The 18,203-nt window shown below is 48.0% G+C and overlaps 1 protein-coding gene across 2 annotated transcripts in view; it reads left to right on the top strand.

The window, feature by feature from the left end:
• The window catches only part of ATP9A (ATPase phospholipid transporting 9A (putative)), a 366,971-nt gene that overhangs the window by 283,118 nt on the left and 65,650 nt on the right, over window positions 1-18,203 (top strand). For both annotated transcript variants that reach the window (XM_063958977.1, XM_063958978.1), the window contains one exon: window positions 96-266. In XM_063958977.1, the coding sequence (XP_063815047.1) occupies window positions 96-266 (171 nt within the window). The remainder of the gene's footprint in view (window positions 1-95; window positions 267-18,203) is intronic.

Genomic DNA, 18,203 nt, shown 5'->3' with positions numbered 1-18,203 from the left:
GAATATCAATGTTTATGACAATCAGGAAAGGTTATGATATGTGTGTGTAAATATATGTATTTGTATATACGTAATCTGCATTATCATTTGCCCAGGCACGTTATGTACAGGCAAAACTGAGCGTACATGACCGGTCATTGAAGGTGGCCACTGTAATTGAGAGCCTGGAAATGGAGATGGAATTGCTCTGTCTGACCGGAGTTGAAGACCAACTGCAGGCTGATGTCCGACCTACCTTGGAGACATTACGAAATGCTGGCATGAAGGTATGACTGACATACTGTACCTAATGTTATCTAATGGATAGTTTGATGAAAGTATTACTGTTGTGGGTTTGTGTCTCGTTCCACCTGATGGAACTTCTCCACATGCTGAATGTGTGATCCATTTTCTTACCAGAGTCTATTGTGACCTCGACATCACCAGGAGACCTTTAAAGTCCTTATTACCCAGTGTACAGACAACTGGAAGTATATGATAAAACTCAAACCATAAAAATGAACCTACTAAGAAATTAGTCTGTAGCACTAGCTATTAAAATTGTAAAAAAAAAAAAAACAGTTCACTATCCCTTCACATGAACCAACAACCAGAAGCAGATATAGGGGTCAGGCCCCTAGATACAATATTATTGGCCGCTGTGTCCCCCCCCCTCCCCCTTCCCCACACACACACAAAGAAAAGCCCGTTCATTACCCCTTTCATAGCTCACTCCAGTTCCCTCAATATCACACTGCCCACCCTCCCCTAAAAGCTCACACTTTCCCCCTCACACCTTACGTCCCCCGCCAGCTCACTACCTCATTACACCACACTGCCCACATAACTGCTCTCCCACCCATCACTACCCCCTACTGCTCACATTGCTCCAATCATAGCTTCACCACCGCCTGCAAACTGTCCCTCTACTGCTCCCACTGTACGTACACACAATAACTGCACCCTACAAACACTGCACACACATACAAACACTGCACATGCGCACACACTGCACATGCATACATATATTTCTCTAACGTCCTAGAGGATGCTGGGGACTCCGTAAGGACCATGGGGATAGACGGGCTCCGCAGGAGACATGGGCACTTTAAGAAAGAATTTAATTCCTTGTGTGCACTGGCTCCTCCCTCTATGCCCCTCCTCCAGACCTCAGTTTGATACGGTGCCCAGAGGAGCTGGGTGCTTTTCAGTGAGCTCTCCTGAGTTTGCTGATAGAAAGTATTTTGTTAGGTTTTTTATTTTCAGGGAGCTCTGCTGGCAACAGACTCCCTGCATCGAGGGACTGAGGGGAGAGAAGCAGCCCTACTCTCTGAAGCTAGGTCCTGCTTCTTAGGCTACTGGACACCATTAGCTCCAGAGGGATTGGTACGCAGGATCTCACCCTCGCCGTCCGTCCCAGAGCCGCGCCGCCGTCCCCCTTGCAGAGCCGGAAGACAGAAGCCGGGTGAGTATGAGAAGAAAAGAAGACATCACAGGCGGCAGAAGACTTCATGATCTTCACTAGAGGTAACGCACAGCACTGCAGCTGTGCGCCATTGCTCCACACACCTCACATACTCCGGTCACTGTAAGGGTGCAGGGCGCAGGGGGGGGGCGCCTTGGGCAGCATTTGGGACCTCATATTGGCAAAAAGAACACATATATACAGCTGGGCACTGTATATATGTATAAGCCCCCGCCAAAATGACTGTTTAAGCGGGACAGAAGCCCGCCGCCGAGGGGGCGGTGCTTCTCCCTCAGCACTCACCAGCGCCATTTTTTCTCCACAGCACCGCTGAGAGGAAGCTCCCCGGGCTCTCCCCTGCTGATACACGGTAGAAGAGGGTTGAAAAGAGAGGGGGGGGCACATAATTAGGCGCAAAAACTATAACATACAGCAGCTACCTGGTTAACATTAAGTTACTGTGTTATTCCTGGGATATTATAGCGCTGGGGTGTGTGCTGGCATACTCTCTCTCTCTGTCTCTCCAAAGGGCCTGGTGGGGGAACTGTCTTCAGAAAGGACATTCCCTGTGTGTGTGGTGTGTCGGTACGCTTGTGTAGACATGTCTGATGAGGAAGGCTATGTGGGAGAGGAGCGGGAGCAAATGAATGTGGTGTCTCCGCCGACGGCGCCGACACCTGATTGGATGGATATGTGGAAGGTTTTAAATGATAATGTTAATTCCTTGCATAAAAGATTTGACAAGGCTGATGCATTGGGGCAGTCAGGGTCTCAACCCATGCCTGACCCTATGTCGCAGGAACCGTCAGGGTCTCATAAGCGCCCACTATCCCAAATTGTTGACACAGATACCGACATGGATTCTGACTCCAGTGTCGATTACGATGATGCAAAGTTACAGACAAAATTGGCTAAATCCCTTCGATATATGATTATAGCAATAAAGGATGTTTTGCACATCACAGAGGAAACCCCTGTCCCTGACACGAGGGTGTATATGTATAAGGGAAAGAAGCCTGAGGTAACTTTTCCCCCCACACACGAACTGAATGAGTTATGTGAAAAAGCTTGGGAATCTCCAGATAAAAAACTGCAGATTTCCAAACGGATTCTTATGGCGTATCCTTTCCCGCCAACGGATAAGTTACGATAGGAATCCTCCCCTAGGGTGGACAAAGCTTTAACACGCTTATCCAAAAAGGTAGCCCTGCCGTCCCAGGATACGGCTACCCTCAAAGATGCTGCTGATCGCAAACAGGAGGTTACCCTGAAGTCCATTTATACACATTCGGGTACCTTACTAAGACCGGCAATTGCGTCGGCCTGGGTGTGTAGTGCTGTAGCGGCATGGACGGATACCTTATCTGAGGAATTGAATACCCTAGATAAGGATACTGTATTATTGACCCTGGGGCATATAAAAGACCCTGTCCTATATATGAGAGATGCTCAAAGAGACATTAGTCTACTGGGTTCTAGAATAAACGCTATGTCGATTTCTGCCAGAAGGGTCCTGTGGACTCGGCAATGGACAGGTGATGCCGACTCAAAAAGGCATATGGAGGTTTTACCTTACAAGGGTGAGGAATTGTTCGGGGAAGGTCTCTCGGACCTGGTCTCCACAGCTACAGCTGGAAAGTCAAATTTTTTGCCTTATGTTCCCTCACAGCCTAAGAGAGCACCGCATTATCAAATGCAGTCCTTTAGTTCACAAAGAAACAAGAAAGTCCGAGGTGCGTCCTTTCTTGCCAGAGGTAGGGGCAGAGGAAAGAAGCTGCACAACGCAGCTAGTTCCCAGGAACAGAAGTCCTCACCGGCCTCTACAAAATCCACCGCATGACGCTGGGGCTCCACTGGCGGAGCCGGGCCCTGTGGGGGGGCACGTCTTCGGAATTTCAGCCACATGTGGGTTCACTCCCAGGTGGATCCTTGGGCAATAGAAATTGTGTCTCAGGGTTACAAGCTGGAATTCGAAGAGGTGCCTCCTCGCCGGTATTTCAAATCGGCCCTACCATCTTCCCCCCAAGAGAGGGAAATAGTGTTAAACGCAATACAAAATTTGTATCTTCAGCAGGTGGTGGTCAAGGTTCCCCTCCTTCAACAGGGAAGGGGTTATTATTCGACCATGTTTGTAGTCCTGAAACCGGACGGTTCGGTCAGACCCATATTGAATTTAAAATCTCTGAACCTATACTTGAAAAGGTTCAAGTTCAAGATGGAATCACTAAGAGCGGTCATCGCAAGCCTGGAAGGGGGGATTTTATGGTGTCACTGGACATAAAGGATGCGTACCTTCATGTCCCCATTTATCCACCTCATCAGGCGTACTTAAGATTTGCGGTACAGGATTGTCATTACCAATTTCAGACGTTGCCGTTTGGTCTCTCAACGGCCCCGAGGATTTTCACCAAGGTAATGCCGGAAATGATGGTGCTCCTGCGGAAGCAAGGTTTCACAATTATCCCGTACTTTGATGATCTCCTCATAAAAGCGAGATCAAGAGAGCAGTTGCTGAACAGCGTATCTCTTTCACTGAAAGTGTTACAGCAACACGGCTGGATTCTCAATATTCCAAAGTCGCAGTTGGTTCCTACGACTCGTCTGCCCTTCTTGGGCATGATTCTGGACATGGACCAGAAGAGGGTTTATCTCCCGATAGAGAAGGCCCAGGAACTCATGACTCTGGTCAAGAACCTATTGAAACCAAAACAGGTGTCAGTGCATCATTGCACTCGAGTCCTGGGAAAGAGGGTGGCGTCATATGAGGCCATTCCCTTCGGCAGGTTCCATGCGAGGACTTTCCAATGGGACCTACTGGACAAGTGGTCAGGGTCACATCTTCAGATGCATCGGTTGATCATCCTGTCCCCCAGGGCCAGGGTGTCACTACTGTGGTGGCTGCAGAGTGCTCACCTTCTCGAGGGCCGCAGATTCGGCATTCAGGACTGGATCCTGGTGACCACGGACGCAAGCCTCCGAGGTTGGGGAGCAGTCACACAGGGAAGAAATTTCCAGGGTCTTTGGTCAAGTCAGGAGACTTGTCTTCACATCAACATCCTGGAGCTAAGGGCCATATACAGCGCCCTACGTCAAGCGGAGACCTTACTTCGCGGCCGACCAGTTCTGATCCAGTCAGACAACATCACCGCAGTGGCTCATGTAAACCGCCAAGGCGGCACAAGGAGCAGAGTGGCAATGGCGGAAGCCACCAGAATTCTTTGCTGGGCGGAGAATCATGTGGGCACACTGTCAGCAGTGTTCATTCCGGGAGTGGACAACTGGGAGGCAGACTTCCTCAGCAGACACGACCTACACCCGGGAGAGTGGGGACTTCATCCAGAAGTCTTCGCACAGATTGTGAGTCAGTGGGAACTGCCACAGATAGACATGATGGCGTCCCGCCTCAACAAAAAGCTACAGAGGTATTGCGCCAGGTCAAGAGACCCTCAAGCAGTAGCGGTAGACGCACTAGTGACACCGTGGGTGTTCCGGTCAGTCTATGTATTTCCTCCTCTTCCTCTCATACCAAAGGTGTTGAGTATAGTAAGAAGAAAAGGAGTGAGAACAATCCTCATTGTTCTAGATTGGCCAAGACGGACCTGGTATCCAGATCTGCAGGAACTGCTCACAGAAGATCCGTGGCCTCTTCCTCTGAGACAGGACCTGTTGCAACAGGGACCCTGTCTGTTCCAAGACTTACCACGGCTGCGTTTGACGGCGTGGCGGTTGAACGCCGGATCCTAGCAGAAAAATGCATTTCGGTTGAGGTTATCCCTACGCTGATAAAGGCTAGGAAGGAAGTAACAGCAAAACATTATCACCGTATATGGCGAAAATATGTTTCTTGGTGTGAGACCAAGAATGCTCCTACGGAAGAATTCCATCTGGGTCGTTTCCTTCACTTCCTACAAACTGGAGTGAATTTGGGCCTTAAATTAGGTTCCATTAAGGTCCCGATTTCGGCCCTATCCATTTTCTTTCAAAAAGAATTGGCTTCTCTCCCAGAAGTTCAGACTTTTGTAAAGGGAGTGCTGCTTATTAAGCCTCCTTTTGTGCCACCGGTGGCACCTTGGGATCTTAACGTGGTGTTAAGTTTCCTAAAGTCACACTGGTTTGAACCACTTAAAACGGTGGAGTTGAAATATCTCACGTGGAAGGTGGTCATGTTATTAGCCTTGGCTTCGGCTAGGCGAGTGTCTGAATTAGCGGCTTTGTCACATAAAAGCCCCTATTTGGTTTTCCATATGGATAGAGCAGAATTGCGGACCCGTTCGCAATTTCTGCCAAAAGTGGTTTCATCTTTTCATATGAACCAACCTATTGTGGTGCCTGTGGCTACACGTGACTTAGAGGATTCCGAGTTACTTGATGTGGTCAGGGCTTTGAAAATTTACGTAGCCAGAACGGCTAGAGTCAGGAAAACTGAAGCGCTGTTTGTCCTGTATGCATCCAACAAGATTGGTGCCCCTGCTTCAAAGCAAACTATTGCTCGCTGGATTTGTAACACGATTCAGCAAGCGCATTCTACGGCTGGTTTGCCGTTACCAAAATCGGTCAAGGCCCATTCCACTGGGAAGGTGGGCTCTTCTTGGGCGGCTGCCCGGGGGGTCTTGGCACTACAGCTGTGTCGAGCTGCTACTTGGTCGGGTTAAAACACTTTTGCAAAATTCGACAAGTTTGATACCCTGGCTGAGGAGGACCTCATGTTTGCTCAATCGGTGCTGCAGAGTCATCCGCACTCTCCCGCCCGTTTGGGAGCTTTGGTATAATCCCCATGGTCCTTACGGAGTCCCCAGCATCCTCTAGGACGTTAGAGAAAATAAGATTTTACTTACCTGTAAATCTATTTCTCGTAGTCCGTAGAGGATGCTGGGCGCCCGTCCCAAGTGCGGACTTCTTCTGCAATACTTGTATATGGTTATTGCTTCAGTAAGGGTTATGTTATAGTTGCATCGGTCTTGAACTGATGATATGTTGTTTTCATACTGTTAACTGGGTAGTTATCACAAGTTATACAGTGTGATTGGTGTGGCTGGTATGAATCTTGCCCTTGGATTAACAAAATCCTTTCCTCGTACTGTCCCATGTCCTCTGGGCACAGTTTCTCTAACTGAGGTCTGGAGGAGGGGCATAGAGGGAGGAGCCAGTGCACACCAGGAATTAAATTCTTTCTTAAAGTGCCCATGTCTCCTGCGGAGCCCGTCTATCCCCATGGTCCTTACGGAGTCCCCAGTATCCTCTACGGACTACGAGAAATAGATTTACCGGTAAGTAAAATCTTATATTCTCTGGCTGGGTCCACAGGATAACATTGGGATATTGTCGAGCGACAGCGAAAATGGCACCAACACGGTCACAAGCTTTCTGGCCTCCCAGGATGCATTGGGGCCTTCACCATATAGTCCCGCCCCCTGACTCAGTCAGATCAGTTTTTTGCTTGGTGCGCCAGGAAGCCCCATGGTCATAGGGCTGCTGTGAGAGCAGCCTCAAGCTTTTATTATTTTATTTTTATAGACTTACTATATTTTTGTTTTGAGCAACTTATCTTAACAGCGTCTTAAACGCATTCTAGAAAGAGTCGCTCCAACAACTCCCCACCGGGTCGCAACAACGCTTACCTTCGGGTATCAGTGCTGTCTCGACGGGCGTCTGTGTCGGATGTTCTAGCAGGTCCAGCAGACGTAACCAGGCTGTGGCCGGAGCATGGGGAGACGGTGAGTCTATGGACTTCCTCTTACTAGAGGGGTCAGGACACAGCTACACTGATTTTGGTGGAGACTACAAACAGTGTGTTGATGCGCCGAACATCTAGAGTGCGACAGCGCTCCGCTCCGGGGATCATAGGCGCCAGGACTAGGTAGAGGTCGCGATCCTGGGAGTTTAAGTCAACAGGGGAATTCAGACGCTCTCCTGGCCGTTCCTCCTCCGAGTTCATGGCCAGTTCCCGCGTGTTTCTCGTTTCATGAACTAAATGACCTCACTTCCGGCTCAGACGCTACCACAAGGGTACTCGGTCGCAGCTTAGACGCTGCGGTTGTGTACACTGGAGATAAAACCGCCCAGACCGAGTCGCAGGCCTTAGCGTCTGCATACACGTGGAAGTCGCTCAGCGTCCGTGTCCGTTGGTGAGCGTCCGTGTCCGTTATCAGGAGCGGCAGTGTACACCAGTAGCGTCTGAATCCACTCAGCGTCTTACGAGCGTATTTGCTTGGATATGGAAGTGTGGTGAGTCTCCCTGTATCCCGCTCTACGGATGCAGGGTATACAGTACTAAAAATTCTCTCTACTTCTTAGTATGCAGTGTTAATTTTTAGTACCTATTGCATATGAGACCTGTCTATTACTGTGTTTCTCTAACGTCCTAGTGGATGCTGGGGACTCCGTCAGGACCATGGGGATTAGCGGCTCCGCAGGAGACAGGGCACAAAAAGTAAGCTTTTAGGATCACATGGTGTGTACTGGCTCCTCCCCCTATGACCCTCCTCCAAGCCTCAGTTAGGTTTTTGTGCCCGTCCAAGCAGGGTGCAATCTAGGTGGCTCTCTTAAAGAGTTGCTTAGAAAAAGTTTTTAGGTTCTTTATTTTCAGTGAGTCCTGCTGGCAACAGGCTCACTGCTACGAGGGACTTAGGGGAGAGAAGTGAACTCACCTGCGTGCAGGATGGATTGGCTTCTTAGGCTACTGGACACCATTAGCTCCAGAGGGAGTCGGAACACAGGTCTCGCCCTGGGGTTCGTCCCGGAGCCGCGCCGCCGACCCCCCTTGCAGATGCTGAAGATTGAAGAGGTCCGGAACCAGGCGGCAGAAGACTTTCAGTCTTCATCAGGTAGCGCACAGCACTGCAGCTGTGCGCCATTGTTGTCAGCACACTTCACACAGCGGTCACGGAGGGTGCAGGGCGCGGGGGGGGGGCGCCCTGGGCAGCAATGTATAATACCTGTATGGCGAAAAATACATCACATATAGCCCTTGAGACTATATGGATGTATTTAACCCCTGCCAGATATCACAAACTCCGGAGAAGAAGCCCGCCGAAAAGGGGGCGGGGCCTATTCTCCTCAGCACACAGCGCCATTTTCCCTCACAGAAATGCTGGTGGGAAGGCTCCCATGCTCTCCCCTGCACTGCACTACAGAAACAGGGTTAAAACAGAGAGGGGGGGCACTGATTTGGCGATATGAATATATATTAAATGCTATAAGGGAGGAACACTTATATAAAGGTTGTCCCTGTATAATTATAGCGTTTTGGTGTGTGCTGGCAAACTCTCCCTCTGTCTCCCCAAAGGGCTAGTGGGTCCTGTCCTCTATCAGAGCATTCCCTATGTGTGTGCTGTATGTCGGTACTTGTGTGTCGACATGTATGAGGAAAATGTTGGTGAGGAGGCGGAGCAAATTGCCTGTAATGGTGATGTCACTCTCTAGGGAGTCGACACCGGAATGGATGGCTTATTTATGGAATTACGTGATAATGTCAACACGCTGCAAGCCGGTTGACGACATGAGACGGCCGGCGATCAAATTAGTACCTGTCCAGGCGTCTCAAACACCGTCAGGGGCTGTAAAACGCCCATTTACCTCACGGACACTGATTTCAGTGTCGACGGTGAAGAAACAAACGTATTTTCCTTTAGGGCCACACGTTAAGGGCAATGAAGGAGGTGTTACATATTTCTGATACTACAAGTACCACAAAAAAGGGTATTATGTGGGATGTGAAAAAACTACCTGTAGTTTTTCCTGAATCAGATAAATTAAATGAAGTGTGTGATGATGCGTGGGTTTCCCCCGATAGAAAATTATTGGCGGTATACCCTTTCCCGCCAGAAGTTAGGGCGCGTTGGGAAACACCCCTTAGGGTGGATAAGGCGCTCACATGCTTATCAGAACAAGTGGCGGTACCATCTACAGATAGGGCCGTACTTAAGGAGCCAGCTGATAGGAGGCTGGAAAATATCCTAAAAAGTATACACACACATGCTGGTGTTATACTGCGACCAGCGATCGCCTCAGCCTGGATGTGCAGAGCTGAGGTGGCTTGGTCGGATTCCCTGACTAAAAATATTGATACCCTTGACAGGGACAGTATTTTATTGACTATAGAGCATTTAAAGGATGCATTTCTATATATGCGAGATGCGCAGAGGGATATTTGCACTCTGGCATCAAGAGTAAATGCGATGTCCATATCTGCAAGAAGATGTTTATGGACACGACAGTGGTCAGGTGATGCAGATTCCAAACGGCACAAAGATGTATTGCCGTATAAAGGGGAGGAGTTATTTGGGGTCGGTCCATGGGACCTGGTGGCCACGGCAACTGCTGGAAAATCCACCGGTTTTTACCCTAAGTCACATCTCTGCAGAAAAAGACACCGTCTTTTCAGCCTCAGTCCTTTCGTCCCTATAAGAGTCATATCTGCCCAGGGATAGAGGAAAGGGAAGAAGACTGCAGCAGGCAGCCCATTCCCAGGAACAGAAGCCCTCCACCGCTTCTACCAAGTTCTCAGCATGACGCTAGGACCGTACAGGACCCCTGGATCCTACAAGTAGTATCCAAGGGGTACAGATTGGAATGTCGAGACGTTTCCCCCTCGCAGGTTCCTGTAGTCTGCTGTACCAATGTCTCCCTCCGACAGGGAGGCAGTATTGAAAACAATTCACAAGCTGTATTCCCAGCAGGTGATAATAAAATTACCCCTCCTACAACAGGGAAAGGGGTATTATTCCACACTATATTGTGGTACTGAAGCCAGAAGGCTAGGTGAGACCTATTCTAAATCTGAAATATTTGAACACTTACAAAGGTTCAAATCCAGATGGAGTCACTCAGAGCAGTGATAGCGAACCGGGAAGAAGGGGACTATATGGTGTCCCGGGACATCAGGGATGCTTACCTCCATGTCCCAAAATTTGCCTTTCTCACCAAGGGTATCTCAGGTTCGTGGTACAGAACTGTCACTATCAGTTTCAGACGATGCCGTTGGATTGTCCAAGGCACCCCGGGTCCTTACCAAGGTAAGGACCGAAATGAGGATTCGTCTTCAAAGAAAATGGACGACCTCCTGATAAGAACAAGGTCCAGAGAACAGTTGGAGGTCGGAGTAGCACTATCTCAAGTAGTTCTACGACAACACGGGTGGATTCCAAAACCGCAGTTGTTCCGACGACACGTCTGCTGGTCCTAGGGATGATTCTGGACACAGTCCAGAAAAAGGTGTTTCTCCCAGAGGAGAAAGCCAGGGAGTTATCCGAGCTAATCGGGATCCTCCTAAAACCAGGAAAAGTGTCAGTGCATCATTGCACAAGAGTCCTGGTAAAAATGGTGGCTTATTACAAAGCGATTCCATTCGGCAGATTTCACGCAAGAACTCTTCAGTGGGATCTGCTGGACAAATGGTCCGGATCGCATCTTCAGATGCATCAGCGGATAACCCTATATCCAAGGACAAGGGTGTCTCTCCTGTGGTGATTACAGAGTGCTCATCTTCTAGAGGGCCGTAGATTCGGCATTCAGGATTGGATGCTGGTGACCACGGAGGCCAGCCTGAGAGGCTGGGGAGCAGTCACACAGGGAAAAAATTTCCAGGGAGTGTGATCAAGTCTGGAGAATTCTCTCCACATAAATATACTGGAGCTAAGAGCAAATTTATAATGCTCTAAACTTAGCAAGACCTCTGCTTCAAGGTCAGCCGGTATTGATCCAGTGGGATAACATCACGGCAGTCGCCCACGTAAACAGAAAGGGCGGCACAAGAAGCAGGAGGGCAGTGGCAAAACTGCAAGGATTTTTCGCTAGGCGGAAAATCATGTGATAGCACTGTCAGCAGTGTTCATTCCGGGAGTGGACGACTGGGAAGCAGACTTCCTCAGCAGGCACGACCTCCACCCGGGAGAGTGGGAACTTCATAGGGAAGTTTTCCGCATGATTGTGAACCGTTGGGAAAGACCAAAGGTGGACATGATGGCGTCCCGCCCGAACAAAAAACGGGACAGGTATTGCGCCAGGTCACGAGACCTTCAGGCGATAGCTGTGGATGTCCTGGTAACACCGTGGGTGTAACAGTCGGTGTATGTGTTCCCTCCTCTGCTTCTCATAACCAAGGTATTGAGAATTATAAGACGTAGAGGAGTAAGAACTATACTCGTGGCTCCGGATTGGCCAAGAGGGACTTGGTACCCGGAACTTCAAGAGATGCTCATAGAGGACTAATGGCCTCAGGAGCTAAGAAGGGACTTGCTTCAGCAAGTACCATGTCTGTTCCAAGACTTACCGCGGCTGCGTTTGACGGCATGGCGGTTGAACGCCGGATTCTAAGGGAAAAGGCATTCCGGAAGAGGTCATACCTACCCTGGTCAAAGCCAGGAAGGAGGTGACCGCACAACGTTATCACCACATGTGGTGAAAATATGTTGCGTGGGTGAGGCCAGGAAGGCCCCACGAAGAAATTTCAACTAGGTCGATTTCTGCACTTCCTGAAAACAGGAGTGTCTATGAGCCTCAAATTGGGGTCCATTAAGGTTCAAGTTTCGGCCCTGTAGATTTTCTTCCAGAAAGAATTGGCTTCAGTTCCTGAAGTCCAGACATTTGTCAAGGGAGTATTGCATATACAGCCCCTTTTGTGCCTCCAGTGGCACCGTGGGATCTCAAAGTAGTGTTGGGATTCCTCAAATCATATTGGTTTGAACCGCTCAAATCTGTGGATTTGAAATATCTCACATGGAAAGTGACCATGCTGTTGGCCCTGGCCTCGGCCAGGCGATTGTCAGAATTGGCGGCTTTGTCTTACAAAAGCCCATATTTGATTTTCCATTCGGACGGGGCAGAACTGGGACTCGTCCCCAGTTTCTTCCTAAGGTGGTGTCAGCGTTTCACCTGAAACAACCTATTGTGGTGCCTGCGGCTACTAGGGACTTGGAGGACTCCAAGTTGCTAGACGTTGTCAGGGCCCTGAAAATATATATATATATATATATATATATATATAATTCCAGGACGGCTGGAGTCAGAAAGTCTGACTTGCTGTTTATATTGTATGCACCCAAAAAGCTGGGTGCTCCTGCTTCTAAGCAGACTATTGCTCGTTGGATTTGTAGTACAATTCAACTTGCACATTCTGTGGCAGGCCTGCCACAGCCAAAATCTGTAAATGCCCATTCCACAAGGAAGGTGGGCTCATCTTGGGCGGCTGCCCGAGGGGTCTCGGCTTTACAACTTTGCCGAGCAGCTACGTGGTCAGGCGGGAACACGTTTGTAAAATTCTACAAATTTGATACCCTGGCTGAGGAGGACCTGGAGTTCTCTCATTCGGTGCTGCAGAGTCATCCGCACTCTCCCGCCCGTTTGGGAGCTTTGGTATAATCCCCATGGTCCTGACGGAGTCCCCAGCATCCACTAGGACGTTAGAGAAAATAAGATTTTACTTACCGATAAATCTATTTCTCATAGTCCGTAGTGGATGCTGGGCGCCCATCCCAAGTGCGGATTGTCTGCATTACTTGTACATAATTATTGTTACAAAAATCGGGTTATTATTGTTGTGGGCCATCTTTTCAGAGGCTCCTTCGTTGTTATCATACTGTTAACTGGGTTCAAATCACAGGTTGTACGGTGTGATTGGTGTGGCTGGTATGAGTCTTACCCGGGATTCAAGATCCTTCCTTATTGTGTACGCTCGTCCGGGCACAGTACCTAACTGAGGCTTGGAGGAGGTTCATAGGGGGAGGAGCCAGTACACACCATGTGATCCTAAAAGCTTACTTTTTGTGCCCTGTCTCCTGCGGAGCCGCTAATCCCCATGGTCCTGACGGAGTCCCCAGCATCCACTACGGACTATGAGAAATAGATTTATCGGTAAGTAAAATCTTATTTTTCTGCATGCTATGTTGAAAAAAGAACCAGTTTAAAACAGAAGTACAGTTTTCCTACTTATGTATAAGTTGTTATGGAGGTTGTATTCTCATATGGCAATGTCTAATGCTTTAACATGTGACTGACTGCTAGTATGTGTGCTGACTTTTCTGTGTAATGTCAGTCCTGTTCTGACCCTCAAATCAGGTGCACTGTGGTCAGATTGATCTCACCTCTATATACTGACATATAGGGCGATTTTCAGTCACAAATTGTGTAGTCAATAACAGGTTAATACCATGTCTGAGCGGCAAAAGTAATAAGGAGAATTTGTCAAGCACTCCTACAGCCCTAACATGCTTATCTTGTAAGTCAGGGGTAATTGATATGAATCAATTGGTCACTTATGAGGGTTTGTGTGCAAACTGTTTCGCTTTTCAGCGAAGTAAAAAACAGGAGTTGGTTCAACCACCAACAGAGCCACCATGGAATATGTTCGCAAAGACTCTATCTTCAATAGCGGACAGGTTAACTCCGATAGCACCACCTCAAGGGTTAGGTTACACTATGAACCCATACATGCAGCTCCCTTCCAATGGTTTGGTTCCAGTAGCCTCTACAAGCAACCAAGGGACGGGTAAGACTAAGACAGATACGTCTGTGTGGCAGACTACACAAGATGATACATCGGATGATGATGATACAATAGATTCAACTCAGTATGATGATCAGTCGCAGAGCTTTAGTTCAGAAGATGTAGCTGAACTTATTAATGCTGTGAAGGCTGTTCTCTCATTGGAAGAGCCAGCCAAGACAGTGTTAAAAGCTAAAGCACCTGTATTTAAACGAACAAAATCAGTGAAAGCTGAATTCCCAGCATCAGATGAGCTGACGGAAATGATGGATGAGTCTTGGGCAGCGCCCAGTAAAAAGTATAAGATTCCTAAGAGATTCTTATTATCCATTTCCTGCTGTGGATTATTCGAAAAGAGAAGTTCCTCCAAAAGTAGATGCACATGTTCTGCGACTCGTGCATAAATCTGCTTTACCACTGTCATCTACCTCATTGAATGATGTCACAGACAGAAGGGTAGAGAGCCTTTTGAAAAATATTTTTTCTCTAGTAGGAGCAGTGGTAAGACCTGCTATGGCTTCGGCCTGGGTAGCAAAGGCAATGGGCGAATGGATAGAGGAACTAGAGAATGACATCCCTTCTCCTACTAGGGAGCAAGAGGATAATTTTTGCCGTTTAAGACAATCTGCCCAGTATTTGGAAGAAGCAGCAATTGATGTAGGTACAGTTGCTTCTAAAGCTTCAGCCTTGACAGTAGTCGCTCGCAGAGCAGTTTAGCTACGGACCTGGAAGGCAGATGCAGAGTCCAAGAAAGAATTGGAAGCATTGCCTTTTGTCGGTAATATATTATTTGGAAAACCTTTATCGGATATCCTAGAATCAGAGGCTGAATCGAAAAAGGTCAGATTTCCGGCTACTTATAACCCTAAGTCCAAGGGTTTCAAATTTTGCTCATTTCGTTGGCATAGCAAAGTGAAAGCTAAAGAGGAGCCTAAGCAACCCCAGTTTAAATCCAGGGGTAGGAAGCAGTGGGCTAGCAAAAAGCCAGCTTCCAAACCTGAACCGAAACAGTCAGCCTGAAGAGACGGGCCTCCGCCTGGAGGATTCCAGGGTTGGGGGCCGACTCCTTCTTTTTGAACACATATGGCAACAGTCAACAGCAGATGCTTGGGTGCAGAAGGTAGTATCTCAGGGGTATGGGCTCCCATTCAGGAGGCAGCCTCCTCAAAGATTTTTTTGCACCAGCCCGTCTCGTATAGAGTTGAAGGCCAATGCCCTGCAAGAAGCAGTCCAAAAATTACTGCAGTCAGGTGTGATTGTCCCAGTACCTCTATCACAAAGGGGACAGGGGTTTTACTCCAATCTATTTCTAATCCAGAAGCCAAATGGGTCATATCGACCAATTCTAAATCTGAAAATGCTGAACAAATACATATGGATCCCGAAGTTCCACATGGAGACGTTACGCTCCATAATGTTGGCTATGGAACCGGAAGATTACATGGTATCTCTGGATGTACGGGATGCTTACCTACATGTACCTATAGCACTGTCGCATCAGTGTTACCTCAGGTTTGCCATCCTCCAGGAACATTTCCAGTTCCAAGCTCTGCCTTTCGGGCTAGCTACAGCACCCAGGGTGTTTACCAAGATCATGGTGGTTATGGCAGCTTGTCTGCGCAAACGGGATAAGAATATTCCCATACCTAGACGACCTGTTAATCTTCGCATAGTTGCAAGATTTACTGTTGAGCCATCTTCAACAGACGATAGTTTGTTTACAGAGACACGGGTGGCTCATAAATTGGGAAAAGTCGTCCTTGAATCCATCACTGCGGATGGTTCATGTGGGAGCCATATTGCATTCAGACCCACAGAAAGTTCTCTTACCGGAGAAAAAGATAGTCAAGGTGCAGGTCATGGCTCAGGAAGCGTTGCAAGCCCAGACAATGTCAGTTCATGCAGTAATGCGACTGTTGGGTCTGATGGTATCAACCTTCGACATGGTGCAATATGCGCAATTCCACTCCAGACCGTTGCAGCACCTTATTCTGACTAAATGGAACGGAAATCATCAGACGATAAAGAAGCAGATGATAAAGATTCCAGTAAATGTAAAAAGGTCTCTAGCGTGGTGGCTACAGACAGACCATTTAAACAAGGGGAGACCCTTTTTGGATAAAAGAGTGGCAAGTCCTGACAACAGATGCCAGCCTGCAGGGCTGGGGGGCAGTACTCGGAAGCCTATGGTTCCAAGGAAAGTGGACCGCAAGGGAAAGTCGCCTGCCAATAAATCTGTTAGAAATAAGGGCCATTTACTTGGCTCTAGTTCAGGCAAAGGACAATCTACGAGGAAGACCAGTCCAGATCCACTCAGACAATGCGACGGCAGTAGCATACCTCAATCATCAAGGAGGAACTCACAGCAAGAGATTGATGGAGGAAGTAACTCCCATTCTAAAATGGGCAGAACTCCATCTCCCAGCATTGTCAGCAGTATTTGTCCCGGGTGTACTAAACTGGGAAGCGGATTTTCTCAGTCGGCACACCATTCAGGAAACCGAATGGGCACTACACCCAGAAGTGTTTCAGACACTGGTGAACAGATGGGGTCTACCAGAGATAGACCTTATGGCGTCTCGTCTGAACAACAAAGTTCCAAGGTATTGATCGAGAACAAGGGACCCAGGAGCGGTCCTTGTAGACGCACTGTCAGTAGAATGGAGGTTTCAGCTGGCGTATCTGTTCCCGCCAATATCTCTGTTACCCAGAGTAGTGAGAAAGATAAAACAAGCAAAAGGAGCAATCATTCTAATAGCTCCAGCTTGGCCAAGAAGGCATTGGTACACAGATCTGTTGAGAATGTCCATGGAAGCACCTATACTGCTCCCTCAACGTCCAGATCTGCTAATGCAGGGTCCTTGTTGTCACAGTCATCTGGATCGCCTGTCTTTGACGGCGTGGCTGTTGAAACCTCTATCTTAGAGGTTAAAGGTTTTTCGAAACAAGTAATCCAAACTATGCTTAGAGCAAGAAAGCCTTCTTCAGCCCGTGTGTATCATAGAATATGGCAAGCCTATATTCATTGGTGTACTGAAAAGAATTTCAATCCGAGATCTTTTAAAGTAGCTAGGATTTTGGATTTCCTTCAGGCAGGATTGGATAAAGGGTTGAAAGTTGCTTCCTTGAGGGTTCAGTATCAGCGTTAACTGTATGGTTTCAGCAGAAGATTGCTGATTTACAGGATGTACGTACGTTTTTTCAAGGAGTAGTACATATTCAACCTCCATTTGGTCCTCCTGCAGCTCCCTGGGATTTGAATTTAGTTTTTAAATTTCTCCAGGGTCCTCTGTTTGAACCACTTGAGAGAGCAGATCTTAAGTGGTTAACGGTTAAAGTTCTTTTTTTACTGGCAATGGCGTCAGCCAGAAGAGTGTCAGATTTAGGAGCATTATCATGTAAGTCTCCTTTCCTAAGTTTTTTCCAGACAGAGCAGTTCTCAGAACGAGATCTAGCTATCTTCCAAAGGTGGTATCAAAGTTTCACCTGAATGAAGAGATTGTAGTCCCAGCTTTTCAGGTATCGGGACTATCTGCGGGAGAAGCGTCGCTGGACGTGGTCCAAGCCTTAAGAATCTACATAGATCGTACTAGTGCCATCAGGAAAACAGATTCTCTTTTCATCCTCTACGGATTCCATAGAAGAGGATGGCCTGCTAGTAAACAGACGCTGGCGAGATGGCTCCGAATGGTAATATTAGAAGCTTATTCTCATGCAGATCTCCCTATTCCGGCTAATGTCTGCACACTCTACACGTAAGGTAGGTCCTTCTTGGGCAGCACAACAGGGTGCTTCAGCAGAACAGATATGTAGGGCAGCCACATGGTCTTCCATAAACACATTCATTAGACATTATGTCTTGGATACTTTTGCCTCTCATGACGCAGACTTCGGGCGAAAGGTCCTCCTGTGCAATCAGGAGCGTCCCCACCACTAAAATGGCTTTGGGAATCCCAATGTTATCCTGTGGATAATCCTGTGGACCCAGCCAGAGAAATATACGTTATGGTAAGAACTTACCGTTGATAACGTGGTTTCTCTTATGTCCACAGGGATCCCACCCTGACGCATCTGATTTGAGGATCTAGACAATCACTAAAACCTCTTCCTTCTTGTATGGAAGGGTGTGCATGTGTGTTCTTATCGCCTAAACAGGTCTCTACCTGATGTTCCTGCCTAAAATCGCTGTGGAAAGAACTGATCTGACTGAGTCAGGGGGCGGGACTATATGGTGAAGGCCCCAATGCATCCTGGGAGGCCAGAAAGCTCGTGACCGTG

This window comes from Pseudophryne corroboree, chromosome 3 (genome assembly GCF_028390025.1).
Source record: "Pseudophryne corroboree isolate aPseCor3 chromosome 3, aPseCor3.hap2, whole genome shotgun sequence".
In the NCBI taxonomy this organism is placed as follows: Eukaryota; Metazoa; Chordata; class Amphibia; order Anura; family Myobatrachidae; genus Pseudophryne; species Pseudophryne corroboree.
This window is presented reverse-complemented; position numbering and strand designations above follow the sequence as displayed.